This window comes from Ips typographus, linkage group LG11 (assembly GCF_016097725.1).
Source record: "Ips typographus isolate SLU linkage group LG11, UJ_Ityp_2.0, whole genome shotgun sequence".
NCBI lineage: Eukaryota > Metazoa > Arthropoda > Insecta > Coleoptera > Curculionidae > Ips > Ips typographus.
The window spans coordinates 7,300,001-7,311,412 of record NC_138432.1 but is presented as its reverse complement, the minus strand read 5'-3'; the positions used below and the strand labels follow the sequence as shown (position 1 = coordinate 7,311,412).

Here is an 11,412-nt window from a genome sequence, read left to right as displayed (position 1 = left end):
TAATTTACAGTAAAATTAAAATACATTTTTGAAATGTAACAAAATTATCCCATGTTAAAGAATTGACGTTATTTCTGATTTGATTTGTGATTTTTTAAAAACGATTTTTGAATAGAATTTGGATTCACCAATAAGACGCATATATTTGTTAAAAACAGACACAATCTAGTCAACTCAATACTCTTAAGTCACTTTTCAGTTTCTAAAACAGTTTCTAAAGTGGTTAGTGGGCAATTTTCAAGTTTATTAATCTTTTCAAGTCAAGTTTGTAGTTTTAAAGTATTCTCATTAAAAACCTAGAACTCAGCTTCACAAATTTAGAAATTTGAAAATATTGACTTTTAACACATTAGGTAATTTTGCTGCATTTTATATTATGTGCATGTAGACTTTACTGTAAATGACACACTTTTTCTGAAAACTTCTGTAACATTTTACCTAGTTTACTAATTAAAACTTAAACAAGTCTATTAACGCTAAATTGTCTCCACCTTAATACTAGAAAAATGGAATTTTAAAATGTTTTAAAGTTCGTGCAGATTGGTAAAAGCAATGAACAAAAAATGATCAAAAAGAACTTCATAATGTTTGTAATTTTTTGGGAACAAATTACTAAAGCTTTTTGCTCCAAAACTGGTCCTATTTTTAAAAACTAATCTACAAAATAAAACGCAAAAAACAAAACAACTTTCTATTTACACACTCCAATCTGAGAATTAATCAGATAAACACTTAGTAAAGTTAGAAACAAACAAGAAATTAAAAAACAACATTCTACATATCAAGCACTCGATAAACATTACCGTTATATTTTTTGACTGGGTCTTGTCAACCCTAAATCACCCTTTTTCTGACCCTTCTGTTAATGCCGCAAGGGGTGTGTCCACCCTTAAGTCCCCCTTATTGGTTGACACTGACCAACGGTCAATGTTGGGTTGAAAGTACGGTTCACGCTAGAAAAAATCGTTTATATTAGAAACTGTGAGTCATATACACCACAATTGTGAGCAGTTGATATTTTGGTTGGCACCGAGCACACTTATTCCACGCGAAGTCAAATTAAAACTGGAGAATTTTCTCTTAGGGAATAAATTCTTAAAACTTTAGGGATGCGTTTTCTCAGCAAATTTTAAACGGCATTTGTCTGACATCGTTACGTGTTCAAGTTGAAATAACCGTAACAAACAATTTTCTGCATCTGCACAACGTGCAACGAAGTCTGGGGTTATTAAATTATTGGAATATTTCTTTAAGATATCTTGACGTCAATATTGTAATGTAACTAGGTACGTTTCATTTTTGTGCCGGCAACTCGAAATTTCATAAAGCAGTTTGCGACGGGTCGCCGGTATTCTTATACGTAAAATTCTTGCTTTGTCATGTTTAGCATCGGAATATGGATATTAGAAAATTTGTATGGAAAGATATTTCTGGATGAACTCGTTTTTGCCAGTGCTTGTTCGAGATGTTTGCGCGAATAAAACTTTATTACAATTTCAAAGTAAAAAATTTTGATATTCCAAATTAAAGCAACTATTTTGGAAAATTTTTGATTTTTGGGTTTTTTTTTAGTTTTTTTAGAAGAAATTAAGATTTCTAATTTACTTTATGCTAGAAAGTAGTTTAGAGATTTTGTCTTATTTGAAACATGATTTTGATTTAACTAACATAACTCTATGTAGTTTAAAGTCTTAAAAAAACCTGTAGCAGCTAGTATGCAACTGTAATTTTCTTTGACAAGTTGCATACTTTCAACGACAAAAAACTGATTTTTCCACACCTGTATTAAAAAATAACCTACTCATTATTCATTTAGAATAAAAAGTGCTTTCCACCTTACAAAAAAGGGCGTTTTCAAATGACCGTCAGCTATATAAAACAAGTTTTTAAGGGTGATGCTGTATGATCTCGGGCACACGTCTGCATTTAACCTTTGCACTCTCGTTAAGGGATGCTGCATCACAAACCTGTATTTTAAAAAGGTCCAGCCAAAGGTCACTTTAGGTTAATAGTTGATTTATTATTTACGTATTCAAGGGATTTGTTACTAGTCCAGACCTGATAAAACAGCCAGTAAAAGGGGGGAACGCAAGGAAGATGAGTTAGGGCTAGCGTGGTCTGATCTCCGATTGCAATTAATTCTGCCCAGCTTTGGCACTAATTTGCATCTGCGGACAGTCCCTAGAAACCCCTGCAATATGGCGGCATCCTATTGGCCGGACCTTTTCGGGCCCTTTGCTTTAATTATGGCTCGGACGGCAAGGGATATCAAAAGTGTCGTCAAAGGGTTGAGGACGGCAACTGAAATGTGTTTATTAGCTTGTGATGTAGAGTCTAGCTCTTTCATCAAGTGGAAACGTTCCCGAATTGTTTCGAGATCACATCCCAGCACTTTGACCGATTCTCTATGCTTTGGGGGCTTATTCTTTTTCCGTTTCACTATGTTATTCGCATCAGAAATACACACATAATTGGTTCTCTGACAATAAATGTTTTCCTGCAAGCCGGCTTTAATATCGCCGATACGGTGAGTGGCTCAGGGATTGGTTACCGAGCAACACTCTCTCGTAACGTTGCCCCGGTGGCGGAACTTATTCATTCCCCATTTACAAAGGATTACCCGTGTCTCATTTTTTCCCTGTTTTATGGAAAATCTCTGAGTTGTTTTCCACGAACTCATTCATCGTCAAGTAATTAAAAGTAGTTGGCCAAACTTAGTGGAATAACAATAAATAAAATTGAAAGTGTTATAATAGCTATTTATGTAACCAGTTACGAAAAGTTCGATTTTGTGTAACGAATGAATGTTTGTAGGGCGAGCGCAGCGAGGTCCTACAATTTGAATGAGTTACACAATAAGACATTTTCGAAACGTGTTGCTTACATAATTTTTTCTAATTTTGACCAAAAAGCTGTGAAAACCATTTTTTAAAGTGATTTAACACAAATCTTCACTTTCATAGCACCTTGTATAAACTGTGACAACGACATGTTATGATGGATGTCGCCCATATGTTTCTACGGAAATGCATAAAAACAGGGAGTGATGAAATGAACTTTTCATAACTAGTTACATAAAGTGATACTTTTCGTAGTTACGAAAAGTAAAACGTTTTGTCACTCTAATCAGTTTTGAAAAGTGTCACTTTATATGCCAAAATTAGAAAAATGAATAATTGTGTTTTAGTTATAGTGTTTTATAACTGATAGTACCATTAGTTATTGTCAGATGGTTCAATTAATGTCAGGTTATTTTCACATTTTTATCAGTTTCGTAAATACCTAAACAGCGTGATTCATCTTATACAGGGTGTTCCTAAATATCATATACAAACGAAAGGGGGTGATTCCTTAGCATATTTAATTGCTAAAATTTCATATAAACATGGGTTCGCAAATGCTGGTTTGATGATTTTTTTCTAATAAACTTTTTTTTTTAAATATCTCAAAGACCGACGATTTTATTGAAATTTGGCTGAACTATGATAAGATGTGAAGTTTTCAGTAATTTAATGATATTTATGTCTTCCAGTGGCGTCCTGAGGGACAGTATCACGAATAAAAAAGAAAAAAAAAAGCGCCAAGAGCTGTTTAATTTTTTTTATCAAAAAAAAAAATTATATTTTTTCGTATCTTGCTTCGTTTTCGAGAAAAAAAATAAAAACCATTCCCTTGTGCAAATAAGCAATTGATATGCAAGAAAAGAAAAAGATTGCTTCAGCTTTTGATAATTAGTTTATTTTTTATGTTGTTTAAGGGTATGCAAGAGAATGGTTTTTATTTTTTTTCTCGAAAACGAAGCAAATTACGAAAAAATATCAAGATACGTAAAAGTTGTATTTTTAGTTGCTTAATCTAAAAAAAGATAAATAATTTTAAAAAAGTGTCGCACTTTTTTTTTGTTGATTATTTGTGATACTGCCCCTCGGGACGCCGCTGGAAATATCATTCAATTACTGAAAACTTGACATCTTATCATAGTTCAAAACACTGCCAAATTTCAATAAAATCGGCATAATGGTCTTTGAGATATTATAAAAAAAAAATTTTTTAGAAAAAATTTTGAAAAATTTTAGGAATTAAATATTCCAAGGAATCACCTCCTTTCGTTTGTAAATGATATTTTTTTTGTAGTTTTGTGTTCAAAATTCCGTTTAGATACAGTAAAAAGGAACAAAGATCAAGACTACTAAAATTACACTAGGGCCATTTTGAAAGTTCCACAGACCTCTAAATGCTAATGAGATCAGAATCCTCTACAAGTGTCTTAAACCTTTACATAACAACACGTTTTAAATTTCCAGAGACCTCTGGAACCATTTTGAAAGTATCAGAGACATTTAAATGCTACTGGAAACCTTCTAGAAAGTGCCAGAGTCATCTACAAATGTCTTATACCCTCCCATAACTGTTCTAAACTGCCAGAGGCCTCTCTAGAACCATTTTGAGAGTGTCAGAGACTTTTAAATGCTAGTGAGAACCTTCTAAAAAGTGCCAGAATCCTCTACAAGTGTCTTAAACCTTCACATAACTGTTTTAAATTTCCAGAGGCCTCTGGAACCATTTTGAAAGTATCAGAGACCTTTAAATGCTACTGAGAACCTTCTAGAAAGTGCCAGAATCATCTACAAATGTCTTATACCTTCCCATAACTGGATTAAACTGCCAGAGACCTCTCTAGAACCATTTTGAGAGTGTCAGAAACCTTTAAATGCTACTGAGAACCTTCTAAAATGTGCCAGAGTCCTCTAGAACAAATTTGAGAGTCTCAGAGACCTTTAAATTCTAGGGAGAACGTTCTAAAATGTGCCAAAGTCCTCTGGAATCATTCTGAAAGTGTCAAAGATCTTTAAATACCACTGAGGCCTCTATAAGTCACTGAACAAACTATACTCAAATATAGTGGAAATAATGAAAAAAATCTTTTTTTTGTTTCCTATTTTTATCCTCCTAATTTTAAAATCAAGTACGTTATACAAATTCAAATTAATTTTTTTTTACAAAATAAATTAAAAAAACCTAAATTACGAAATAGTTCAAAACGAAAATTTAGAAAGGTAGTAATACCAAGTTTTTATTTAACCTTAAAATATATTTTAACTGTCGTCTATTTTTTCTCAAACTGTAGTATTTACGTAAATCCCAGCACTGTTCGTTGTTTGTGATTGGTCAAGAAAATGCAGCCAACTGAAAGCCGTTGTTCTTGTAAAACACGCACTTTAGTTGATTTGACGGGTTTGGAAAACAAATATAGGTATATTTTAACTATATTAAACAAATAAGCAAAAACATTGTATTTATGGTTAACATAAAATATAAGAGGCATAAGTGAACCAATCGTTTTGAGGGTGATATTTTTTAGGCACTTTATTATATTTTTACAGAGACCGGACAAAGGAGACAGATAGCTGGTGAAACGTAGCCGACGAACTGAAGCTTATTTGATCAAAGCATATTTTCTGAAGCGTTAAAGACGTGAGGTATGAAGGAAACGGAAAAAAGTAATAAAAAAGTTTCGCACAAAGCTGTTGGCAAAAATTCGTATTTATTCGATTAGATCTTCCAGTTCCTATACGGATATCTGCTTCTCATTGTATGATTGACCAACAAAATGTCTTATGCTTTTTAATACAAAATCTTGAAATGGTCTTAAAATGTAGAAGCTATCGTTAATGTGGCTAACTTTGATTCTACTTACATTTGGCAATAGGTCCTTTAAAATGGACAATAAGCTGCAGATGGTGGACACCCTGTGTATATGTTTTCCTCAACATTGATCATTCCACAGATGCAGTGATCATTTGGAGAACAATCATGAAAATTTAACTTAAAAACTGTGTTACTAACAAACAGTTTTCTACAGTACAAAAAAGTCACAATTTAAACAGACAAAAACAATGATTCGTAAAAAAATCTCCGTGCATGTCGTCTCTCGAATACGTGCATTTTCAAAGGGGATGTAAAACAAGAGGAAAGTTTGGGAAACGCGAGAGCCATGGCAATTAAGAAAATGAACACCCCAGGCGAGTCAAGAGCAGTAGCCCATACAAACAGGCCTCGACGCCATTGGTCAACGGCTTCTATGGATTATTCCGTCTTTTGTTTCACCCTCTCGCGGGGGATGGAGTGCTTTGCGGGGCGAGGGGGATGTGGTCGCTGCTTGTAATGACACTCGGACGACTGGAATTTCGATATGTAGTCCGGGACCCGGGATAATGACAATATTCATTAATATTAGGGACATTCAATTGGGGTTGTTTTCGTATAATTAAAATGCAAAATATTCGACAATGTTATTCTTAAAGCTGCTAGGAATGTCTTTATTTATGTAGGATGGACCTGATTAAATCAGTTTTAGGAAAAGGTTGGTTCACAAAAAATAAAATTATTGCAACGTTTAAGTCAATACGACTTGTAACTCTTTCTAAAACAGATATAGAAATTGTTCCAGTATTAAGTCACAAAAGTTACATTTTCTATAAGGTAAACATTCTAGAAAGCACAACAGAGTAACTTAACAATGCATGATTAGACTTATTTCAATCTAAACTTGGTTTTCTTAATTTTGATATTGCAAAATAAGTCAATGATCTAAATTATTCTAAATAAATGTAACTAATATCTTACATAATAAAGGTTAAATAGAGACTATCTTTTAAATGAGTGATCAAACCTTTCGTTAATGAGATATCGTAAAAAACCCAAAAGGTCCAATTTCGTTTTTGACTTACAAGTAGTGCACAGTGGTTTTGTGTGACAACTGTCGAAAAAGGCCAAAGTGTCAGAATATGTTATATTTGTAGTTCTATTGGAAAATTTACTCAAACTCAACAAGACAAGATTAATGAAAAAATTAACAATTTAGGAGTTCATGGTAAACATATTCAAGCATTCACAACCCTATGAAAGTGAATATTTACCTTACAACAAATCTTTTAGTTTATAAAAAGATACTTGTAAAAATGTGATTGTAATAACTATTATAACTTGTTGACATTAGTAGTGCTGGCACACTTGTAAAGACAGAGAGAATACTTTGGGAATCTTGGTAAACACTGGTGGATACATTGTATTGCAAATATCATCCAGGAGTCAATTTGCATTTGCAGAAAGAAATAAAAAATCTGAATGAAAATGGTTCAAATAGAATAACATCACTTCCCCGGACTATTGTAAGAGTTTCAAGTAAAGGCTTCAACTAGCGCCCAGTTTTGGGGGGGTTTTCAGGTTGTCCCCCCAAGCTGCTCCCCCCAGTCCGGCGTACATGACAAACGCAGACCAAAGCAGCTCCGTGCACTTTCGGGGACATTGTTTAAGTTGAGTGTATAGAAGCAGTTGTTGAGAGAGATGTATGGCTCTCCGCGAAAATGGGAATTGCTTTACACACAAACTTTTCAATGCTAGCAAACTAGGGGGGGTTCTTGACGTTTTGCGGAGCGGTTTTACGAATTTCGGTTCTAGCGTATTAATTATTCGCTTGTTAATTCAAAGCGTCAAGTGCATATTCTCGGTGTATATCGAGATTTTAATAAGGTGAGAGCCTAACCATCAACCACACGTACACTTACCAGGGAGTTGAAATAATTTTTGTAGAACACACATTTAAAGCTCATTTGTAAACAAGTTTCCTGGGTGCGGCACTTTAATAGACTAAAGCTTGAGTTGACCAGTGTTGGCAAATTGTACACCGGTCAAACTGGCCCTAAACAGGGTGGCCCCAAACATCACCTGGGTGTAAAGGGCAAAGGGCGCAGACGTACACGGGAGTGAGCAAGCCACAAAAGCCCTAATATTCGTCAACTGTCAACACATTACCGATATTAATCATAAATGTGAACTTTGAATATAAACATCGTGTTTTTCACTTAAATTTTTAGGTATTTTCCACGTTTTTTTCCTGATTAATTCTGTTATTCAACGTTGGGCGTATAGCAACTGGATAGCTTGAATTGTGAAAAGGTGTGGGAAGGGAAAGGGATTCGCTACCTGGAAAGGGACGCTGCATTTAAATTAGGCATAAATGCAGGTAGAAAAATCAGGGACCGTTACGTACTGACCCCTTCACAAAAATTTATTACATTCAAACGCAATTGTAAATTGTATAGTTGTATGTTCATAGGAAGTCAACAATATAAAGATCTAAAGAACAATGATAAGTGTGAATGGAATTTGACATCCACATTTACGCAATCACTGCCCATATGTGACACCTTTTTAAAATCGCATAAAATGTAATAGCGTAACTTAGAATTAAAATTATAAATACATTTCCTGTTATCTTATCAGAAATTTTATGTTATCAGTTACACTACATTGATAATAGAAACTCAAACAAAACCGAAGAAAACCATTCAGTCTCTGCTGTGTAAGATAATGAATTGGTGGTCACACTTTTTAGGGTAACTTCCTACTTAAACCATGCAAAGTTTATGGTTAACTGGAAGCATTCTTCCATTTATTTTTTATCTAATTGCATCAGATAACTCTGTATGTCCTGATTATTGTGAATGTGACATTTTTCAACAGTTCAAAAGGGCTGTATGTCAGGACAGCAAATTGATTTCTATTGATCTTGCTATACCAAAACAAGCTCAAATTCTGGATGTTAGTCGGAATCATATTATTGAACTTGGAGATAAGATATTCTGGGTAAGTATTGAATTCTAGATATTCGGTTAGGTTCATGAAAAATTGTATTATTGCAATAACAAAAAAAAGCACATTTTTGGATAGTTTTTAATTTAAAAATGTTCTTGTTTTGTATGTATTTTCTTTCTTACGTACTTTTCATTGATTCACTTCAAACGTAAATAGATAAGGTTTTAAACTGATATTTTTAAGTGTTTTGTTAAAAGATTTCTATTTATCCAACAATCAGGGCAGTGTAATACCAAGTTATCTCAAATTGCTCTTGCATATATTTGTTATAATAGAAAAAAAACAGTTTATGTATGTAACTGCATCCTAACAAATTTAACCTACTTTGCCTACCTTAAACAAATTTGAACAACCGTAATACTTTATAAACACTAACTAACCAATTTAATTTCAGAAATTAGAGTTGACCAATCTTAAACTGTTGAATCTTTCCAATAACGTAATACATCAAATTCATCTCAATGCATTCGATGGAATGGTAAAATTGAAAACCTTAGATTTGTCATATAATCGCATTGAATATTTCACGAAATCATGGTTTGAAGATTGGGTAATGTTGGAAGAGCTGTATTTAAGGGGTAACAACTTGAGGTACATAAATAAGCAACCCCGAATTGCAGTTGCATCACTAAAAGTAAGTTTAAATACATTTATGGGAAGAAAGCTAAAAACAAATTTAGGTTCTGGATCTGGCAAATTGTCAAATAACGGGCCTTAAGTCCGACTTATTCCAATTGGTTCCCAACCTGGAAGTTCTGGATATTTCCCAAAATTACATTAAACTTATTCAAGTGCCGCTTCTGAACAATTTACCAAAATTAGTCGAAATTAGAGCGGATGGTAATCCTTTGAGATGTAATGCAGACAGCTTGCTTGCTGTCCAGAACTACACTAAGACTCATCAAATTTTATACACAAATGGGTGTACAGAAAATATTGCTCCTAAAAAGGTGCATAAGTTTGAAAAGATTGTTATGGGAAATGACAATGATTTAGAAAGCACTACAACTAGGATCAACCGGAAGAACTCGTGGAGTTTTGATGATAAAGACAATGATAACACTACGGTTAATAAATGTTCAAACCAGAAAAAAGAGGATTTATCTGAAGATGATGATGATGAAGAAAGTTTGTTGATGACCATTATAAAGTTGTCTCCATGGTTGGTTACTACCATGATTTTTGTTTACGGAATTTTCCTTGGTAATTGCTACACAAAGTAACGTACTATTTTCTGACTTTTTCACTTCTTAGGTATGGTGATTTCCTGTTGTGTTAAGATATGCTGGAATCCACGACTACCTAGGAGAAACCGTAGACAAAGTACTTCTGCTGAAAACCAAACTGGAGGAACACATAGACAACGCAGAAGCAACAGTGGTTTATACAGAAAACTGCAAACAGCTAGAGCCAGCACATTTCATCAGTCTGAATTTGATGATGATGATTCCTGGTCTTGGGATGATACTTTGATGATGAATGAATTCGATCTGGCTAACTCAACCCCAGTGGTCACGCGAAAAGTTATAACATAAAACTAAACTAATGTAGGCTATTTATTTATTTATTTTTTTTTTTTGGCTGCATATAAATCGACTGAATCAATATAGTTTTTCTCTCTTGTACTTGACGTGTAGAATATTGGGTGAAACTCACTTAAACGCAGAGAGGAGCCGCAAGCAAGAAGTTTTTGCAAAGAGCGCTCGGCGGTTTCGCTTCAAATGTGGTCAGTGGTGGTAAAAGGGTGCGGGGGTTGAGATTTAGTGCCTCTTTGGCACAACTTTAGTCCAGTTAAAATCGATAGTTTGGTTTGTGCTGCGTATTTTACTATATCAATGTTATCATGGGAATTGTTTGGTTTACTAATCAATATTATCAGTATGTTTAAAAATTTTATTAATTTCGATGAAATTTATCACACAAGTCAAATAGAATTAATAATTGGGTTTTTTTTAAGTATTAGAGTTAATTTTGGTTACTCGTTATTTATTGTATTGAAAATGATACATACGATACTGATATCTCAAAACTATAATAATACACGTAAGAACTCAAATAGTGCAATTTTCTGTTCTTCAAGGTTTTGCTTAAGCAGATAAAAATCCCATTTTTTACAGTTTTAACATCATCTTAGTTTATTTTGGTTTTCCGTATATCTGACAAGTTCTGAACTGCCAACTGAAATGTTAACATGTTGTGAATACAACCGAACCGAACTGAATTTTACCTTGTATAATATCGAGCCTAAAGTTCAGGGTCTACAAAATATCCGGCCCCACATTTGAGAATCAAGAACTAATGAGATGCCGGTCCGCCATCGCCGTTGGAGAGGTTTCGGGTCCGTCGCTAACTAAGTGTCTAAGGGCCGACCACCCTCCAACTTCTGCATTTCAAGACCGTCCTGAAATTTAAGACACAATTATCAACTTTAACGAATCCCACCGATCAATACCTTAAAACTACTCCATATCGCATTAGTTCAATAATTGTTAACACCAGCTAAAGCGGGACGATAAAACCGAAAGTTGGCATTAACCGCTTTGTCATTCTCCATATTGATAAGTGCACCGATATGGGGGTATCCATTTACAAACACCCCGTTAACAATTCGGTATCGGGCTCATTTATCAGCTGCGCCCCCGCCAATGGCGATTCGACGAGCTCGCACCATGTTATCTTAAACCGTCTCCCCCCAAGGTACACCGTTCGACGCCATAGTTTAATAAAACTACCCCGTGTGTGTGTTAATTAATA

General features: G+C 34.2%; 1 protein-coding gene across 1 annotated transcript; it reads left to right on the top strand.

Moving 5' to 3' along the window:
- The first annotated feature begins 8,349 nt into the window (after positions 1 to 8,349).
- Positions 8,350 to 10,283, top strand: LOC145735333 (uncharacterized). Its single transcript, XM_081989176.1, has 4 exons — positions 8,350 to 8,649; positions 9,053 to 9,292; positions 9,339 to 9,861; positions 9,913 to 10,283. Exons 1-4 carry the CDS (start codon positions 8,419 to 8,421, stop codon positions 10,191 to 10,193), a joined length of 1,275 nt encoding a protein of 424 aa, XP_081845302.1. The 5' UTR covers positions 8,350 to 8,418; the 3' UTR covers positions 10,194 to 10,283.
- The last annotated feature ends 1,129 nt before the right edge of the window (positions 10,284 to 11,412 follow it).